This window comes from Girardinichthys multiradiatus, chromosome 21 (genome assembly GCF_021462225.1).
Source record: "Girardinichthys multiradiatus isolate DD_20200921_A chromosome 21, DD_fGirMul_XY1, whole genome shotgun sequence".
In the NCBI taxonomy this organism is placed as follows: domain Eukaryota; kingdom Metazoa; phylum Chordata; class Actinopteri; order Cyprinodontiformes; family Goodeidae; genus Girardinichthys; species Girardinichthys multiradiatus.
In genome coordinates, this window is record NC_061813.1 from 19720788 (window position 1) to 19741496 (window position 20709).

Genomic DNA, 20709 nt, shown 5'->3' on the forward strand with positions numbered 1-20709 from the left:
GTCTGCCCAGTTAAACATTAATTTGGAAAAGATGAGGCCATTTTTAAGTAACATGCAGTTTTTTTCTAAACAACAGGGGGCTGCATTAACATTTTTAAAAGAACTTTGAGTAAAGAACTTCAAACATCAAAGTGTTGTTGAGAAACTTTTTATGGCAATAAAACATTAATATGCACAGTAAAGAGAAAAGAGTAATTTCCTTCAGATTACAGTCCAAAATAACCAACATGCACTAAACAAACATTTGTAAAAACACATTTGCATTGCTTAAAGGGGACATACTACATGTTTTTTCAATAAGAGCGAGTACTTGGACTTTTCTGGGCTCGATTTTTCAACTGATTCACTTCTGGTGTACAAGGCAGCCCACTTGTTGTGGCTAAATGCTCCAATCAAAACAGATGCAAGTCCATCACTTCTGCTCTTCTTTGTCAGATACACCATTTTCTCTGGGTTTAAATTTGAGGGCTGCGCTGTTTATACAGAACCGCTGCCCTGTTGGGTCTGGTCCATCCTCAAACACATGGCCAAGGTGGGCATCACACTGTATGACAAATACACGTTAGCCAAAACATATCTAATTGTATAAAATGATTGAATGGCAGCAGATTGAGCTTTCATATAGCTCAGAAAACTCACATTTTTACAGAGGATCTCTGTACCAGGACTACCAAGGCTGTTGTCAGGACGACGAACGATGGAGGCATGGCTCTCGTCTTGCTCCCATGTCCCATGAGCCTCTTTGAATGCTGGCCAGCCTGTCCCTGAATCATACTTAGCCTCTGAACTACAAAGACATGAGAACATTAGAAATAAGTATCTATTCAGCACTTTTAGGTATATTTTGATTTAGATTCTGTTTTACGTTTACCTGAAGAGTGGAACATCACAGGAGACGCAGTGGTACATTCCCACCTCAAAATGGTTCAAGTAGATTCCACTAAAAGGCTAAACACACACACACTCCCTTTACCATTTCTATGCTCGAAAATGAGGGTTTTGTTAGTGGAGTTCAGTAGATTGTCCTTCCTGTTACAGCTGAAAGGTACAGTTTATTGTTTTCACAGTTTTTATTTTATAGCACCTGAGTCCATGGCTCTCAAACTGTGATAAAAGTGTCACTGGAGGTTGGTATTAATCACAAGGCAAATTCAAGCAAATTTACTGTGATATCAAGCTAATAATCACCAGCGCTCAAAAAGATTAGTTATTCAAGCAACGGCATCAATTGTTCATCAGAATCTTCCAAACTGAACAGAAGGGATCCATGAATGTACAGGGGGCTCCATGCCATGCTCCATTCACCCAGCGATCCAACTCTCACACATCTGGTGACACAGGAACTTTATTTCCCACAGCATCTGTGATTGGTCATTCTGAACAGAGTAGCAGCTCTCTGCCTCCTCCTTTTGATGGGCCGGCCTTCTTACTAACAGGACATTTTTTGTTTGTTGGTGGGCGACAGATAAAAAGAAACACTGGCACTATCCAATGTTGCTCCCAATAGGCGCTGGTAATTTGTGCACACGCGGCTCGTGGTTTTCCTCACAGCATCTCTGAGCCCGGTAGTCAGTGTTCGCTTGTTAGTCGACGGAGTGCAGCGCTTCACCTGCTTCCTCTCCTAAGCTTAGGAAATTACTGATGGTGTTTCCTCCTACACAGCAAGGCTGTCTTTTTGTAAAGAATGTGCAAATTGTGCAAATCTATATACAGTATACACCTACAATACTAGTGTGACTGCACAGTGCTGACGTTTTATGCTTTCTTCAGGATGAAAGATGTTCCTCAGTCTTGATGTTTTATGCTTCAAACTTCTGAACTTCTGCTGGGCATGTGTGGGACTATGGATGATACTGGTTCTACACTATGTTCCCAATGCATAGATCTTCTTTAATAACATCACATGCGCCTTGACGACCTTCTCTTTGGTTGACAGTACTCTCTTCAGATGCTTGTAGTCTTTGGTGGTGTGGCATCCGTACCACCCAATATTACTTCAAATCAAATTTCACTCCAGGTCTAACTCGAAAGTTGGCAGCAATGATTTAGCCCTGAAAATCCAACCTTCAACATGGAGTTGACATTGCACTACTTTGACTACTTCTACATTTTATAAACAAGGTGGCCTTATTGTATTTTGAGGTTGGACTTAGTGATCTTTCGAAGACGCCTGTCTTCTTAAGACCTTTCTTGTAATTTTCCAAATGTCCAAACTTGGATTTTCCAAATGAATGAATGCACAATTAAACCGCAACCTTCAACTAATCCTGCAGCACCAATGGGAAATAGTCGGAGTCCTGATGTATAACTTTTAAAATGTTTGACAGTTTGGTGGTACTTGGAAAACTAAATTTGTTGAGGTGGACTGAGAACCACAAATGTAAGTCATAACATAGTGACTGAAATGAACATAGGTCATCATTAAGGTGGTGAGCAAAATCCATGTCCTGTTTTCATGAGATAATGTGTATGTCAGTGCCAGATTTATAGATTACGTCCCAGTTACGCATAGCCACAATGTTTGGTTTCGTTCCATGTATCAATTCTAAATAAATTCACTTGTAATTGAGAAAATCTTTTTTTAATAGCCCTACAGACTCACCTCCTCAGTTCCTTTCTCTCTTGTGACAAAATACTGCTCTGGTGTCAGTTTCTTTTGCCAGTCTGTAGTCTTGTTGTAACGTGTGAGAGACTGGAGGCCTGCAAAAAGAAGAAGTCTTTAATATATCTATAGATATATATAATAAATAGTTGGTAAATCATTAAGACCAAGAATTTGTGGTGTGTTTTGCACACAATGAAATTTAAGACCTTATTTGGAAGAACATCGCAAAGAAAAGATTTGCTTTAACATAGTTTTCAACAAAAGTAACAACACTTTACTCTCCCAGAGTGGAATGCAACATTTTAATTACATTACAAAGTTATTATACACTTCAGCTTCATGATAAGTTGAACCAAAGCACTCATTGCATTTTATCAACTGCGGCACTTTAACACAAGCATTAAAGTCTTTAAGGAAAGTAAAAAAGTTCCAACATTCTGCATCCGGGACTGAAGAGGGAGAGCAGTCAAAGGTCGGGACAAAGAGCAAACTAATGCAGGACAAATTCACTTTGCTCTGTATTACCTGGAGACATAGAGAAACGGCGGATGAACAGAGGGGTCCTCCGGGGTTTCGCCGCTAAACTAACAGCAGCGGGTTGTTGAGAAACCGCAACGAGGAGACGAGCGACCAAACGCGACATGTTTCCTCCCGCGGAGTCAAGTGTGTGTCCGGTCCGGAGTCAAGTGTGTGTCCGGTTCGGAGTCAAGTGCAGCGCGGATTATTATCAGTGGAGCCGAGCACAGTGCTGCAGTGAGTTCACGCTGGTCTCCCAGGTCAAAAATCTAATTTTCACCCGAACAGGGACTCACATTACCCTCTATTAATGCAGGGGATTGTGCCTCTGTCGTCAGTGAGCTGATGCTTTATGATTAGAAAAAGCTTCAGTGGGAGGTCCAAGTCAATTCTAGCAGTATTGAACATTTAACACTCAGGAGGTGAATTAGATTTATTTCTACATTCTGAATCCACATTTAAGGCTGAAATATTTTTGCTCTAATTAAAAAAAAAATACATTCTTTTGGCTATTGCATGAAAAACAAACATAAATAAACACACGAAGATGTAACCTATGATTTATTAAGATAAGGTTCATCCAGTTTGCATACAGAATGTTGTAAAAGTATGTCTTACAGAATGAATTTAATTCAAACGTAACTATATTGTCTGATACTGCAGAGCAGCCGGGGTGTCGACTGCCAGTAAGGTTCCAGGCTGATGCATGAGGTCCACTATGTAGCGCTGTGGCTGTGAAGACCTTTGATTGTTGGAGTTCTCTCTGAACAGAACCACTTCATTCCAGGTCCGGTTGTACTCACCACGAACAAGAGTGCAGCTCATTTCAATGCAATCAGCAAGACACTGAAAAGGTTAAGATGAGACAGATTGGGATGTGAAAACAGTGCCTTAAAAAGTGTTCACAGTCCCTTTTTACATTTTGTTGTGTTCAAACCACAGGTTTTAATGTATTTTATTGAGATTGTATTTAAAAAGGACATCGAGAAGTAGTCATAACTCTGACTACTTCTCTATGGTTATTATTTTTTACAATAAAAAAATCTTAAAAGTTTGTATTCGTTTGCATTGAGCCCCCCGCAAGTCTTAAGGGTCTCTACCAGGTTTGCACATCTTATAGTCTGAAGTTTTAGCTGGATCTTAAATCTGCTAATAAGCTCACGATAAGTCAGATTTGATGGAGATAACATCTTTCACGTTTTGCCACAGATCAGATTTAGGCCTGGACTTTGACCAGGCTACTGTAACACATTAAAAAGCTTTGATCCAAACCATTTCACTGCAGCTCTGGCTGTATGTGCAGAGACGTTGTCCTGCTGCAAGGTAAGCCTCCAGCCCCCTCACAACCTGTTTTCTTCCAGGATTTGCCTGCATTTGATTCTATCCATCTTTCCTTCAACTCTGACCAGTTTACCTGTTTGTGCTGAAGATTACCTCAGCGTTATTGTGCCACCACCATGCTTCACTGTGTGAGTTTTCCACCAGAAAAAGTGTGGCAAGTAGGTGAAAAAGTTCAAATTTTGCCCCATCAAACCAGCAAACCTTATTCCAGATGTTTGCCGTGTCTCTCTGTTGCTTGTGGAAAACTTCAAATTGGACTTCTTGTGGTATTCCTTCAACAATAGCTTTCTTTTTTTCACTCTTTCTTAATGGCCAACTTTGTGGAGTGCACAACTAATAGTTGTCCTGTAAACAGATTATTCCACCTGAGTTGCAAACCTCTGCAGCTTCTCCAAAGTTGCCACAGGCCTATTGTCTATTTTTCTGATTAATGCTCTCCCTGGCCAGTCTTAGAAGAACATACATTTTTTGGTAGGTTTGCATCATCTTCAAAATTTTTGAAAACATATTTCCATGTCACATTTTTGTGCAACTTTGTGTTGGTCTATCATATAAAATCTTAACATAATACAGTGCAGTTTGTGGTTGTAACATGAGAAAAGGTAAAAAGGTCCATTGGTGTAGGAATACTTTTTAAACGTACTGTAAACAGAAAACAGTTAAGAAGCTGCTAATACTCCATGGAGAGGCGTACCTTGAAGAGCAGCGCTCTGTGGCAGTAGATTCCCTTGCTTATCAAACCAATGGGAATAACATTAGACTTGAGCTGAAACCTGAGCTCACTGTGGTGCAGCACCCATTGGAATTGGTGCAGTGTTTCAATGGCCACTGCTCCACCCATGGCTTCACTCACCAACCTGAAAGAAACCATTAAAACTCATAACTACACTGAGACAAATTTCTAGTGTTAGCGTTAAATCTTTCAGGTCTACGAGTATATCTATGATGGAATAATTTGCCTTTCAATTTTCAGTTTGTTTCCAAGACTTAGAAGTTTTCAAAAACACCCTGTCTCTATTTGCGATCATATCTCTGCATTTATTATATTTAACAACTTTTAGCAACATAATGAATTTCACACCTGGCCAAGGCAGCATACTGCTCTTGTTCATCTTTCAGTGGTAAGATGGAGTCTCTGGCCTCTTTAATTAGCATCTGGAGAGAGACATCCTCCGTCATGCTCTGTTGTTTCTCTGTTCGGGGCTCTTGCACTTCATCACATTGTTTGTCTTTCTCTTTTTTCTTTCTGTACAGAGCAACAATCAGTTAAATCTAACTGTAATAGAGAACAACATCATTGCTTCACATTCCATATTAAAATGTGTTCAAATCCAAAGCCTTAACAAGAAATCATGTTTACTGATGATGCCATATAAATCTTGACATTTCACATACCTTGGTGTGATTTGTCCTCTCTTGCTGCCAATTTCTGATTCTGACCGACTGGGTTGTCTTTCTTCAGGCATATCTACTGTCTCTCTGTGGCTGAAGGACACACACAAATGGTTTATGTATGTAAAACAGTTGCTCTACATTGCTGACCTTAGTTGTATTTCTCAAAGTTGTTATTTTGTTTGAGTTTTAGATACTAAACAAAAATATGTTTGAATGCGAGATGGAACTGAATTTTAAAAAGGACGATGTCCCTAATTGCTTATACCTGCAAAATAAAATGATTATTCCAATGACAAGTAAATGTGCCACCTGTCCTAAAATCAGAAGGGGTTTTTCATTTCTTCAATACATGAGGTTACATTTTTAACCTTCAACTATTTAGTCTGTCTTTGCATGCTTTGGAAATGCATTTTTCTGTCTAAAAAAAAAACAAAACTTTAAACTTTTAATTATCAGGTAAATGTTTCAGAACCATTTGTCATTTCCAAAAATGACCAGGCCAAGAGGCCCCTATAAGGCCCTTTGTACTGTAAGAGTTTCCTCTACTATTATCAGGACCCATGGTAAAGTTGTGTCAGAAAATCTTTAAATAAATTGTCATTATGGTGACTTGTTGACCCCAACATGCCACTGCCTCCATTTGGCTTTGCTGCTGTTATCTAACTGTGAGCTTTGGAGATCTTTTACCTCCCTTAATCATCCTCCTCACTGCGGTTGGTGGTTTGGTATATTTGGGTCATGATTCATTCTTGTTTCTCACTGTTCCAGGTGTTTTAAAATTTTACATTTTTGCTCTGACTGTAGATATGGAAGACTTTTAGCCATTAGTTATGTTCTTATAGCTGTTTCCTGATTTATTGAGACTTGAACACATCTACCCAAATTAGATGGTATGTTATCCTGTCTTTCCCATTTTGAAGAGTGGCTAAGAGAAAAGGACCTCTGTGTCAAATCATATTCATACCACAGGGAAACAGAAAATAAAGGCTTACAGAAACTCTGATCAACATAAAATTGTGAAGTAGAAAATAGAAATTAATAAAGTTCCATGTATTGTACGGTAATTGTTAGGGGGACAACAATCATTTCTTACTGTGTGATTTTTCTTCCCAGATCAGAATTTAATTTTTGTGTAAGATAATGCTTCTGGAAAGAGACATTTATCTGAATGCTTTAGATACCAAGGAGGCCACTATTTGTGTCTGGTACTACTTTATATGTTCCAAAGAAACTGATCCAAAAAGCCTTTGAGATTACAGAAAGTTGTGATTTAACGACACGCTGCATTTGCAAGAAGAAAAAAGCACAAACCAAAAACTCGAACTAGTTGCAGTGATATGTATGCAAAGTTTAACTTGAGTCAGGCAAACTCAAAATTTGGATTGCATAACAGTCTGCTTAGGAATGCATGTGGTGCTGGGTGTGTAAGTATCCTAGGAAAGACAAGAAAAAGTGGACCAAGTGTGACTTGGTTCATACACTAAGAGAGTTTAGTAAATTAGGTAGAATACCTGTAATTGTATTTCTCTGAACACACAAATCATTATTTCTGGCCTCCCACAGTGCATGTTTATAGGTGAATGCCGTAGCTTTAGTGTGTGTTTATAATTGTGGGTGAAAAGCTCGTTGACTAAACACAACTGCTCTGAGTGTCTGGCATCTTAAAAGTGGGATCATTTACCCAGTGAGTCCACAATGGTGGGGCACACTAAAGGCAATGGGGGAGAGGGAAAAAAGAAACAAAAAACAAGAGGGGGAAAGTAGAGCATTGGATTGGAGCAGCCAGGGGGAGGGTGACAGTGTTCTTAGAAACCTCAGAAATTGTACAAACATATGAACATGATTTTGTGGCTTTTTTATTTAACTTTTAGATGACTATCCTATAAAGTAGTCCCCCAAGAATGGTTGGGTTCAGTTCCATATTTGTAGCACATTACAATGTTTAATCCAAACTCTTTAAAGGCCTCTGTTTTGGCAGGACCTTACGAGGCAAAACTATATTCTATGAAGAGGCAAAACTAAAGCATTTTTCAAGATTCATACTCAGTTGCAGTGTTGACAACAATAATGGCCCGGCGCTGGTTGACCGGCTGCTTTGACAACTCCTCCAAAGTCAGAACCGTCTGACCCAAACAAGCCTGCGAGAAACAGAGGGAGAATTGCATAAAAGAGTGAGAACATAATGCTTTGTTCTTTGTGAAAGACAGAGAACACTAAACAATCTGTGCCCAGGGAGGCAGGTGAAAAAAAAGAGGTCTGGTAGTATGAAATCCAAGTCTGAGCTGAACAGTTTTTTCCCTGTGGTGTCTTAGTGGGTGGGTGTTTGTCAAATTTCAATGTTTCAGATAGTCAAACAAATTTCAATATCAGACAAAGATAACCTTGAAAAGATGTTTCATTTTTAAAAGTAATCCAAAAAACCAACCTGGCCGTATGTGGAAAAAGTAATTGCCCCTAAAGCTAATAACTGACTTTGCCACCCTTGACGACAGCAATGGCCATCAAGTGTTTGCAATAAGTGTCAATGAGTCTTTTACATTGTCTTGGATGCATTTTGGCCCAGTTTACTTTGCAAAACTGTTTTACCTCAAGCAAAACAAAGGGTTTCTGAGCATGAAACGCCTGTTTAAGGTCATGGCTTTAAGGTCAGCCTGTTTAAAATCTGATATGAATTCTTTTGTGACCTCTTGGACAAGTCATCAATCCTCGCTTGGAGTAATTTTGGTAGGCTGATAACTCCTGGAAAGGTTGTCCTCTGCTCCTTGCTTTTTCAATTTGTGAATACTGACTCTCACTGTGGTTCACTTGAGTCCCAAAGCCCTAAAATGGCTTTGTGAACTTTTCCAAACTGATAGATGTCAGTGATTTTGTTTCTTATCTGATCTTGAATTTCTTTAAATCGGTGCATGGTGTGCTGCTTTTTGTGATCTTGAAGCCTACTTCATGTTGTCAGACAGATACCATTTAAGACATTTCTTGATTTTACATGTCTGGCAGTAAGCAGGCCTGGACGTTGCTTGAAGACATTAACCATAAACATGCGGTTAATCACTTTTCATTCATGAATTAACTGTTATTTTAACACATTGGGCTAGATTGATTTGGCTTTTTTCCATAAAATAAATCAGAATTTGAACTTGCAGTTTGTATCTACTCAGGTTGTCTTTGTCTGATATTAAAATTCGTTTGAAGTTCTGAAACATTTAAGTGTGACAAAAAGCAAAAACAGATTAAATCTACAGGGGGGTAAACACATTTTACAGCATTATACCATGGTTTTGGTGATTAAAAAGTGCACACAATCAAAGCTAAAGGAGTTTGCATTTAAACCATTTTACACAGCATCAGGTGCTTCACAACTAACTGTTCTTGAGGCTTTGGGAACTACAGGCAAAGAGCTGGTTAAATAGGCCAGAATTTAACCCAGACAACTGGGTGACATAAGGAACTGACAGTCCAAGTTATCACACAAAAGTATCCCTTTTAGAAGCTAAAACACAGTCATTCAATAGCTGATTTCACTCACAACTTTCTGTGAGAAAATAGGTGTGTTGTACCTCAAAGATCAGCCATTCACCCAGTCTGCTGTCTGCTGTGCCCGCCGGACAGAAAAAGCCATCAGCCTACACTTTTACCCTGTATGAACTATAGTACTCTATACTATCTAAGCTGACTCTGTGTGACCAAAGAGTGAGAGGCTTTCTAAGCTTTTATTTAGCTTATGTGGTGGAAACCTTTAATAAATAGGGGACCTAGAATCCTTGTTCGTGCTTGTTTTTGATTAGCTTCGCAGCCAAAAACTGTTCTTGGCATTAAGATAATTTAGAGAAGCTCTCTGTTTTTATTGTTTTTATTTGTCTCTTAGGACCTTTGCATTCTAGTAAACCAACCTTCCCAACATCATAGAAGCCACTTGTGATAATGTCAGTGGAAGCCAAATGTCCCGTCAGGCTGTATTTAACAGACAAGTTGGAGTTGAGCAGGCTGATCATGGCCAGCTTGCTGAAACTGGTTCTACGGTTCACTGACCGGTTGACTTCCTGAAGTATTTCCAGGGCCCTGAGACACAGATAAGCACGAGAAACACAGACTTAGAATAATCGACATACTGTATACACAAAAACAAATGATTTTATTCCTTCTCATGTAAAAGACACAAAATATTGTCCCATGCCGCCATCTGTTGGCTGGTTAAAAAACTACAATTTAGGCCAACTAGGGTTAGGGTTATGACCAACACTACTGTGTTGAACTTTCACTAAACAATGCTTTTTCTTTACTGCATTTCAACACATAAACATGTTATACTGTAGTTGGATTTAATTGCTTTATTTTATCTCTGTGTTTTACCCAAGTCTGTACATCTCCAGAGCACAAGAAGTATCCCCAGTGCAAACATTCACTGCGAAGCACGCATTTTGCAGCACCTCCTTGTTATTGGAATGCAGCAGAGTGACGAGTGGTTGGAGGCCTCCAGCCTTTTGGAGCTATTTGAAACAAGGGGTAAAGTTTTAGGCATTTTGGGACAGAATAAATAAGTATGCTAAATGAGACAGTTTCTAAAGATTTCTTTCTTATTTGTTTTAAACACAGTACTCTGCAAAAGTATTCCCACCCTTTAACTGTTTGACATGTTTTCACATTACAACCCCAAAGTCTTAATGCATTTTGTTGGGCTTTTATGTGTTAGAACAATACAAAGTAGGAAATAATTGTAACATTGAAGGAAACGTATACGTCTTTGTCATATTGGACCGAGTATCTATGAACATCAACTTTAAACTCTTGCCACAGATTCTCATTTGAAGTTAGGTCTGGACTTATTGATATCAATGTGCTTCGATCTAAACCATTCCACTGTAGCTCTTGTTTAGGTAGTAGCATGTTTAGGGTTGTTTTCCTGCTGAAAGGTGAACTTCCAGCCCAAAATATACTGGTTTTCCATTCTATATGGCCCTGTATAAACTCTGACCAGCCTCCCTTATCCTTAATGATGAAAAGTTCCCCATAACCTGATGCTGCCAGCACTATATACAGGGGTTGGACAATGAAACTGAAACACCTGGTTTTAGACCACAATAATTTATTAGTATGGTGTTGGGCCTCCTTTTCCGGCCAATGCAGTGTTAATTCGTCTTGGGAATGACATATACAAGTCCTGCACAGTGGTCAGAGGGATTTTAAGCCATTCTTCTTGCAGGATAGTGGCCAGGTCACTACGTGATACTGGTGGAGGAAAACGTTTCCTGACTCGCTCCTCCAAAACACCCCAAAGTGGTTCAATAATATTTAGATCTGGTGACTGTGCAGGCCATGGGAGATGTTCAACTTCACCTTCATGTTCATCAAACCAATCTTTCACCAGTCTTGCTGTGTGTATTGGTGCATTGTCATCCTGATACACGGCACCGCCTTCAGGATACAATGTTTGAACCATTGGATGCACATGGTCCTCAAGAAGGGTTCGGTAGTCCTTGGCCGTGACGCGCCCATCTAGCACAAGTATTGGGCCAAGGGAATGCCATGATATGGCAGCCCAAACCATCACTGATCCACCCCCATGCTTTACTCTGGGCATGCAACAGTCTGGGTGGTACGCTTCTTTGGGGCTTCTCCACACCGTAACTCTCCCGGATGTGGGGAAAACAGTAAAGGTGGACTCATCAGAGAACAATACATGTTTCACATTGTCCACAGCCCAAGATTTGCGCTCCTTGCACCATTGCAACCGACGTTTGGCATTAGCATGAGTGAGCAAAGGTTTGGCTATAGCAGCCCGGCCGTGTAAATTGAACCTGTGGAGCTCCCGACGGACAGTTCTGGTGGAAACAGGAGAGTTGAGGTGCACATTTAATTCTGCCGTGATTTGGGCAGCCGTGGTTTTATGTTTTTTGGATACAATCCGGGTTAGCACCCGAACATCCCTTTCAGACAGCTTCCTCTTGTGTCCACAGTTAATCCTGTTGGATGTGGTTCGTCCTTCTTGGTGGTATGCTGACATTACCCTGGATACCATGGCTCTTGATACATCACAAAGACTTGCTGTCTTGGTCACAGATGCGCCAGCAAGACGTGCACCAACAATTTGTCCTCTTTTGAACTCTGGTATGTCACCCATAATGTTGTGTGCATTTCAATATTTTGAGCAAAACTCTGCTCTTACCCTGCTAATTGAACCTTCACACTCTGCTCTTACTGGTGCAATGTGCAATCAATAAATACTGGCTTCCAGGCTGGTCCAATTTAGCCATGAAACCTCCCACACTAAAATGACAGGTGTTTCAGTTTCATTGTCCAACACCTGTATTAACATGGGGATTACATGTTCAGGGTGATCTGTAGTGAATGTTTTTCACCCTACAATGCCTTTTGTTTGTAGGCCAAGTTCTATTTTGGTCTCATGTAATCAGAACACATTCGTCCACATGTTTCGTGTGTCCACAAAAAGGCTTAAGGCACACAACAAAAAAATACTTATTTAAAATAAGAGCAAAAAACGCTTATTTTTAGCAATGGCTTTCTTCTGGCCACACTTCAAACAAAGAGCAGATCTGTGGCCTTTATGGACTTTGTGCACAAATAATAGTTGTCCTGTCAACAGATTGTTCTACCTGAGCAGAGAGTCTCTGCAGCACCTTTAGAGATGCCAGGGACAGCTGTGTCGAGGACTGAAGCCTCCGTATATGGAGCCTCCCAGTATGATTATTTTTGCAAGGCACTGTGTTTTGTTGTTAGTTGAAAGCAGCAGACATTAACTTTAACTTTAACAAATGTCACAATATTCTTATCAGTGGCGAACACAAGAAAAGCTCTAAACTGTGATCATTCATTAGACAAACCTTTGCCCTTGCTTCGTTGTCACAGGCCATCATTGCCACACACAGGGCAGTGTTGATCAGGACCTGTGAATCTTTGGACTTTAAGGGTTCGACAAGAGCCTGTATGCCTCCATGTGACAGGATGCTGGACTTGATGATCTCTTGTTCTGCCATATTACAAAGAGTGGCAGCAGAGTTGGCCACTGTCCTTGCAGAGCTGTCACACAGCTGCTGAATGAGGACCTCATGGCCCCCTGCCTCATATACCGCACTGGAAGAAACCATGTTAGTAGATGGGGGATGCACTACACACACTGAAATCTAACTGACTCTAAGTGGCATTGCATGTTAGTCTGCATGTTAACCTTCTGCAAGCACAGAGTATGTGACATGTGCCTCTTTCCAGTTGGTTCTACAGACATGTAAAGAATCTGGACAAAAACAGAAAAAGGATGGTAACAGAAGGATGTGTTTGAGGTGGAAACAAGCTGTAGTGTGGTGAGAGATGAAGGAAAGCATAAAACTGTTTAATGAGCCAGAGATGATGGATGAAGCAGCATTTTTCTGGAGAATAGAAGTAACGCAGGTATGATACAGAAAGAGGAAGATATCAAGTGATTAGCTGACGAATTGCAAGAGAAACATGAAGACACATAATGCATCATAAAAATGTATAAAAAGCAAAAGATGAAAGGGAATAAATGGCTACTAACCTAATGAACAACTCTCCCTCTAAGAGTCAGAGCTTTGAAACGGTGCATAAGTGGTTCATCATTCCCATTATTATTTGGTAAACTACAGGTCCTTCTCAAAATATTAGCATATTGTGATAAAGTTAATTATTTTCCATAATGTCATGATGAAAATTTAACATTCATATATTTTAGATTCATTGCACACTAACTGAAATATTTCAGGTCTTTTATTGTCTTAATACGGATGATTTTGGCATACAGCTCATGAAAACCCCAAATTCCTATCTCACAAAATTAGCATATCATTAAAAGGGTCTCTAAACGAGCTATGAACCTAATCATCTGAATCAACGAGTTAACTCTAAACACCTGCAAAAGATTCCTGAGGCCTTTAAAACTCCCAGCCTGGTTCATCACTCAAAACCCCAATCATGGGTAAGACTGCCGACCTGACTGCTGTCCAGAAGGCCACTATTGACACCCTCAAGCAAGAGGGTGTCAATTGTTCAGAAATGTCAGAAAGACATTTCTGAACAAATAGGCTGTTCCCAGAGTGCTGTATCAAGGCACCTCAGTGGAAAGTCTGTGGGAAGGAAAAAGTGTGGCAGAAAACGCTGCACAACGAGAAGAGGTGACCGGACCCTGAGGAAGATTGTGGAGAAGGGCCGATTCCAGACCTTGGGGGACCTGCGGAAGCAGTGGACTGAGTCTGGAGTAGAAACATCCAGAGCCACCGTGCACAGGCGTGTGCAGGAAATGGGCTACAGGTGCCGCATTCCCCAGGTCAAGCCACTTTTGAACCAGAAACAGCGGCAGAAGCGCCTGACCTGGGCTACAGAGAAGCAGCACTGGACTGTTGCTCAGTGGTCCAAAGTACTTTTTTCGGATGAAAGCAAATTCTGCATGTCATTCAGAAATCAAGGTGCCAGAGTCTGGAGGAAGACTGGGGAGAAGGAAATGCCAAAATGCCAGAAGTCCAGTGTCAAGTACCCACAGTCAGCGATGGTCTGGGGTGCCGTGTCAGCTGCTGGTGTTGGTCCACTGTGTTTTATCAAGGGCAGGGTCAATGCAGCTAGCTATCAGGAGATTTTGGAGCACTTCATGCTTCCATCTGCTGAAAAGCTTTATGGAGATGAAGATTTCATTTTTCAGCACAACCTGGTACCTGCTCACAGTGCCAAAACCACTGGTAAATGGTTTACTGACCATGGTATCACTGTGCTCAACTGGCCTGCCAACTCTCCTGACCTGAACCCCATAGAGAATCTGTGGGATATTGTGAAGAGAACGTTGAGAGACTCAAGACCCAACACTCTGGATGAGCTAAAGGCCGCTATCGAAGCATCCTGGGCCTCCATAAGACCTCAGCAGTGCCACAGGCTGATTGCCTCCATGCCACGCCGCATTGAAGCAGTCATTTCTGCCAAAGGATTCCCGACCAAGTATTGAGTGCATAACTGTACATGATTATTTGAAGGTTGACGTTTTTTGTATTAAAAACACTTCTTTTATTGGTTGGATGAAATATGCTAATTTTGTGAGATAGGAATTTTGGGTTTTCCTGAGCTGTATGCCAAAATCATCTGTATTAAGACAATAAAATACCTGAAATATTTCAGTTAGTGTGCAATGAATCTAAAATATATGAATGTTAAATTTTCATCATTACATTATGGAAAATAATGAACTTTATCACAATATGCTAATATTTTGAGAAGGACCTGTATGTTTATTTTGAATTTGAAAAATGTGTTTCATTTTTACTACATCACCTCCCTCTTAATGTTGTTCATTGACAAGTGTTCTTGAGCCCAATGAGTAATTACATTAAAAAAAACTACATGTTTTTTGTTTTGCAAAGCTTTTCATTGTTGCAGTGCTGTGTTTATTTAATGTCTTGCTTGTTGCCCAGCAAAATGAAATCTCACAGATCTCACTGATTTGTTCTCTGTTTATTAGTTGTTGCATTTCCATAGTTATTTTGAAAATGTTATGGTGGCTTATTATGAAGGTGAGGTTTACTTCATGAAACCTAACCCCTGGTTTTATAAATGGCTCTAAGCCACTACTGAAACATCTGTAGGAGGGAAAGTGGTCAGGATGTTTGTCACTCACAGGGCATTGAGCTTGTTGCTATGTGTGAGACTTGAGAGTGCCTGGGTCGCTGCTTCTCTTAGTGCCGAGCTCTCGCTACTCAGCTGCTGTACCACTACAGGGAGACCACCTGAAACACACACAAAAGTAGCTAATTCACATGTCATTGTAATGAAGATGGAAATGCTGCAATCCAGTGACTGTATATATGTATGTACCCAAGTCTCTGAAGCTGTCTTTGCTGGCTGGGTGGAAGCTCATGGCAGCCACAGCCTGACAGGCAGAAGCTTTCACGTTGTTATCAACCACAGACAGAAGCTCTACTAGAGCTTTCTCTACATCCTGCTCATGGAGAACGGTGCGGCTGTCAGCTACCCACACACATTCAGAAACATCCATACAAACATCAGCGTCACCAAACAATGTTAGAAGGGAGTTGTTATGTTTTTATTTTTTAAAGATCTTACAGCTCTGAGCGACCCTGGTGAGACATTTGACTGCGGTGGACTGGATTCCAGGAGTCTGGGGTGTGAGGACAAAGTCCATCAGCCTTGCAAGCCCCCCATTGTTGTGGATCAGCTGAAGAGTCTCACTATCGCTCAAACAGTTTGCCACTACATGTAAGGCCTCGGCATGTAGGTCAGTAAGATGCTTTTAGACATATAAGACAGATAAAAGGCAGGGGATAAATTGTCAGTATCACTCAGTACTACCTTCACATTACGTCCTCCTATTTCAATAATATCCACAGAATGACAAGATGAAGACATTGTTATCAAAAGCATCTATTTGATACAAACAGTGCCTTGTGAAAGTATTCACACCCTTTGACCTTTTCCAAACACAAAGGTCAATGTATTTAACAAAAATTTTATGTGATAGACCACAAACATTTTAGAAAAAAACTCTAAAGAGTGTGGCAGGCATTTGTATTTAATCCCTTACCCTGAACACACCATGCTCACTCAGAAACATGGTGATGGGAGTATCATGGGCTGCTTTTCTTTAAGGGGGGACAAGGAAGCTGGTCAAAGTTGGGTAGGTGGAGCTAAACAAACCTAAAACTATTACATGCTGCAAAAGACTTAAGACTGGGGACGAGGTTTATCTTCCAGCAGGACAACGAAACTAAACATATAGCCAGAGCCACAATGGAATGATTTAGGTCAAAACATGTTCATGTGTTAGAAAGCCAATTAGGGAATCTGTGGCAAGACTTGAAGGTTGCTGGTCATAAACCCTCTCCATTAAATCTGACTGAGGTTAAGCTATTTTGAAAAGATGGTTGGGCAGAAAATTCTGTCTCCAGATGTACATCGCTGGTAGAGACATAGCCCAAAAACCTGCAGAAAATCCACAAGCAGTAAAAAGCAGCTCTATAAGGTACTGACTCCAAGAAGGGCAAATACAAATACATACTATGCTTTTTCAGATTTTTAATTGTAAATTTTGACAACCATGTATCATTTTCCTTTCACTTGACAACTATGTGCTATTCTGTGTTGGTCTGTCTCACAAATTGCAGTAAAATACATTGAAGTTTGTAGTTGTGATGTGATAAAAAGAGAAAAGCTTGGCGTAGTTTGAATACTTCTGCAATACACTTTATACCCACCATATTATGAAGAAGATCCATGAGCTTCTCGAATCCCTGCTCCTCCCTGAAGGTCTTCCGTGTATCCTTATCAGTACTGACACACTGTAGCGTCTTTAAAGCCAAATGCTGGATGACAGGAAAGTCCGATTTAAGCAGCTCCAGAAGAGAGGGGATACCACCTAACTCATACACCGCCTGGAGGCTTTTGTAGTCCTTCATTCATCACACAGAGGTCAGAAAAGGGTCGCAAAAAATAACAGTCATTTGTTCAGATGCGTTTTAAATGCTGATGAATGTTGATGTAACTTCAAATGAAAAGGCTTACTGCAGCATAGTCCTGCAATTTTCTCTAGGCTCATGGCTCCAACTCACCTGAACTAGGTTGAAGATGATCTCTAGAGAGTTCTTCGTGACATCTGGGTCCGGGCTGGTTAGGAGTTTGATTAGAGGTGGCATACCATTGTTGGTGTAGATCTCGACTCTGCAGGTAGAATCCACTGACAAAGAGGCAAGGCACAGTGTTGCAAACTCATGGACGACCCCATCCTCTGGAGAAGAAGAGAAATATTAACAGAAGAAACAAATAAGACACAAATGTCAGAAACAAATAAGACATGAATTTAATGTAAAGTACATTTTTTTTATGTTTTGATTACAATAATTAGGCAACTAAATTTGGTAATCATAATGACTCACCTTCAGGTGTGAGCTTTTGTATAATCAATGGAATGGCATTCAGGTTTTTTAGAGCATTGTTAACTTCACCTTTCAGGTAAAACAAGACTCATTAATCAGTAATTCAAAGTGACCTGATACTTAAAAACGTGTAAGCATAAAACATGTAAATCTAGTAAGTCAAAAGGCAGCTAGATGGACAAAAACATTTCCCGTTATTAGCAAGAAAGCCAGGTTTTTGCAAAACTTTCATTTAAACACATCAAACTTCATTTCAAAGCTGGTTCTCATACAGGTAGTTAGACAGAACATACCATTGGTGGCCATAATACCCAGGGCCATAAAGGCATTACGTCTGACCAGTCTGTTGCTGTGAGCAATAAGCTTGCAAAGAGGCTCCAGGGCTCCTAGTCCCAGCAGACAAACTTTGTTCTCATCTCCTAACAACAGGGGGAAACAGTGAGCAAGAAAGATTCAGCATGGCTGCAGAGTATAGGTGTTTTAATGCAAAAGAATACTTGAATCTAAATGTAAATGTATAAAGGAAAAATCTGCCTTGAATGTGAGTTAAAAATAGAATAGAACAGTGCAATATTCATTTATACACAAACAATCCTAATATGTGATTTGGTATCTGTGGCATTGTCTACCTTTCTCTGCAAATTTGTGGATTGCTTCACATGCTTTTACTAGAATGTCTTCCTCATGGGAGTTTAACAGCAACACCACCGTTGCTGGGGTTTTACTCTCCAGAGACAGTGGCTCAAACTAAGTGCCAAGAGAGAAACAGAGAATTGTTATGATTAAAACAAAAGAAAAAAAAACGTGCAGATGTGGAGAAACTTTCTGACACCCTTGCAAAAAAGTGTAAAATGCTTTAATTTAAATTAATCTTTTAAAACAGTAGCAAATGCTCTCGGAAAACATTTCTAGAACCAAAGTTTTATTGTAAAAAAATGCAGCACTTTTAAAAATTATTATGTTTATAAAATCCAAAAATGTCAAAAATGTTGCTACCCCTGCTGTCAATAATAACCCTCTTTTGCCAATAGGTGAACACTTAAAACATTTAATAGAAAATGATATTTGGGCCTTCCTTTTTGTACAATATCTTTAGATCTTCCAGAGTGTTGGGTCCTGTTCTCTTCTCTTCAGCTCAACACACAGGTTTTCAATAGGATTTATGTGCATGGACTGAAAAACTTAAGAGCCTGTTGAACCATTGCTGTGTTGATTTGACCATGTGTTTTGGATTTTTATGCTGTTAAAAAAATAATCCTAAGGTTTATGGGCCTATGGAAGGGAAACCAGCCCACAGCATCACAGATCCTCCACCATACCCAACATTGGGGATAAGGAGCTTTTCTGCATACTAAACCTTTGTTTCACAACAACACCTACCTGTGGTGTTTGATTGTTTGATGCTGAATGGCTCAATATTAGTCTCATTTGAACAAGGCCTTTATCTGGCATCACTTCAAAACACCTGGTTGGCATTTAGATAATGCATAATGGTTGTTATGGAGACTTGGTAACCCCAAGATGCCACTCTAAAACTATTGTTGTAGTTTTATAGGAGTGAGCATTGTTGTTTATTTAACCTCCTTTACCATTCTGCACATTGTGTGCGGTGGCCTAGTGTCTCTACTTTAATAAAAAAAATGGGCCACTGTGTCATGCCATGTTTACACGTCAAAGAAACATAAAATCCTGGATTAGTGTTAATTCGAAGTTCACAGAAACTCTGATCAATTTCAAAGAGTAAATCACAAAACATTTATTTTGCAGGGGTAATAAGGGGTATCAACAATTTTGCCAATTTTGATTGTCCCAAAAACAGATATTTCCTGACATGGGACTATTTTCCCACTGAATACTCAAATTAAATGTAGGATGTGTAAATGATCTGTAATCAGGCTTCAATGAAAGAATCATGCTATATAAAAAAAAACTGAATTGAATGTTCCACATCGTTATCAGGGGTACCGAGAGGTACATCAGCCTGCTAGCCACCAGTTTCTGGTTGTTAATCAGCAACAATAGTTGTGGTTTGTATAAAAGTGAGTTTCATACCGTTTCCTTGAACGGAGGCACGCTTTCCTTCGTCGACTTCCTTCCCATATTGTTGTTTTAAGAAGAACATATAGCTAACAGCAGTTCAAATGCTGTATAATACACTCAAGTCGCACAAAAAGTTAGCTAAACTTCTAAGCTAACCTTTAGCATTTAAAACCAGCTCCTGAAATAGTCTATATGTGACTTGCTGGTCTTTGAATTAGCACAAACAGTCGGCTAGACTTACATTCTGGAAAAAGGAAGTTGACATTTGGTTGCCAGGCAACTGATGTGACGCGGGACAAAAAGCGTTTTAAACATTCATGTCTATAAACAGAGGTTTTGCTGCAACAGATTACCTTACACAATAAATACAATGTTGACGTGCATATCCAGGCTCTATGATGATATATGGTGCGATTCAGTTAGATTTGCATCGTCAGGGCTCATATGTCAAAGATCTAGGCTTCAATTCCCAGAGTTCTCAGACTTTTTAATGCCATTTTAAAGAAAGGAAGGAAGAAGGGATACAAATAGACAAATAGATAGAAAATAGATGGATAAATATTTGGATGGCGAGAGGAACAGATGGATGGATGGGTGGGTGGATGGATGTAATTTTTAGATAACGGGATAGAGAATAAAGTCTGGAAATTCAGCTACTCTTCCATACTCCATTTTCTTTTTTCCATATTAATCCCAACCTGGAAAATAATCAAATAAAATTATTTGTTTTCAGACAGCGCTGGAACCCTATATAGTGTATATTCAATATATTATATTGTGATATGAGATATTCAAATGCATGGTCAAACCTGTAGAGGTGAATTTATTTGTTTTGTTTGTTACAAAGAGTGCCCTGACCTGGGTAGGCAACAGGGATGCGGGTCTTTAAATGTGCTGCTATGAAGAGTGACT

At 39.9% G+C, this 20709-nt stretch overlaps 2 protein-coding genes across 4 annotated transcripts; both read right to left on the reverse strand.

Annotated features, from left to right (window-relative positions):
- Positions 1 to 132: 132 nt before the first annotated feature.
- msrb2 (methionine sulfoxide reductase B2) lies at positions 133 to 3483 on the reverse strand. Its single transcript, XM_047349247.1, has 5 exons — positions 3131 to 3483; positions 2603 to 2700; positions 872 to 948; positions 640 to 787; positions 133 to 544 (listed from the first exon to the last, which is right to left on the reverse strand). Exons 1-5 carry the CDS (start codon positions 3246 to 3248, stop codon positions 413 to 415), a joined length of 573 nt encoding a protein of 190 aa, XP_047205203.1. The 5' UTR covers positions 3249 to 3483; the 3' UTR covers positions 133 to 412.
- A 186-nt stretch (positions 3484 to 3669) lies between these two features.
- Positions 3670 to 20065, reverse strand: armc3 (armadillo repeat containing 3). Of its 3 annotated transcripts, XM_047349235.1 has the most exons (17): positions 19810 to 20065; positions 18387 to 18504; positions 18051 to 18176; positions 17758 to 17826; positions 17434 to 17609; positions 17080 to 17274; positions 15932 to 16115; positions 15683 to 15835; positions 15486 to 15594; positions 12697 to 12946; positions 10208 to 10344; positions 9748 to 9916; positions 7901 to 7995; positions 5858 to 5947; positions 5544 to 5708; positions 5157 to 5319; positions 3670 to 3967 (listed from the first exon to the last, which is right to left on the reverse strand). In XM_047349235.1, the coding sequence occupies exons 1-17, from the start codon at positions 19855 to 19857 to the stop codon at positions 3764 to 3766; spliced, it is 2451 nt and encodes an 816-aa protein (XP_047205191.1). In that variant the 5' UTR covers positions 19858 to 20065; the 3' UTR covers positions 3670 to 3763. The 3 variants fall into 3 exon arrangements, with proteins under 3 accessions (XP_047205191.1, XP_047205192.1, XP_047205193.1); XM_047349236.1 differs by lacking the exon at positions 17758 to 17826; XM_047349237.1 differs by lacking the exon at positions 19810 to 20065 and having other exon boundaries at positions 18051 to 18180; positions 18387 to 18486.
- Positions 20066 to 20709: the final 644 nt, after the last annotated feature.

What these genes read in the sequence shown, in the direction of transcription:
- armc3 (XM_047349235.1), bottom strand. Translation starts at nt 19,857, where the DNA reads ATGGGAAGGAAGTCGACGAAGGAAAGCGTGCCTCCGTTCAAGGAAACG. An exon ending in TGCCTCCGTTCAAGGAAACG is followed by an intron (nt 18,505 to 19,809) that starts GTATGAAACTCA and finishes CTTGGCACTTAG; the next exon opens with TTTGAGCCACTGTCTCTGGA. An exon ending in TGGATCTTCTTCATAATATG is followed by an intron (nt 16,116 to 17,079) that starts GTGGGTATAAAG and finishes TATGTCTAAAAG; the next exon opens with CATCTTACTGACCTACATGC.
- msrb2 (XM_047349247.1), bottom strand. Translation starts at nt 3,248, where the DNA reads ATGTCGCGTTTGGTCGCTCGTCTCCTCGTTGCGGTTTCTCAACAACCC. An exon ending in CCGTTTCTCTATGTCTCCAG is followed by an intron (nt 2,701 to 3,130) that starts GTAATACAGAGC and finishes TTCTTTTTGCAG; the next exon opens with GCCTCCAGTCTCTCACACGT. An exon ending in GAGAGAAAGGAACTGAGGAG is followed by an intron (nt 949 to 2,602) that starts GTGAGTCTGTAG and finishes GTGTGTGTTTAG; the next exon opens with CCTTTTAGTGGAATCTACTT.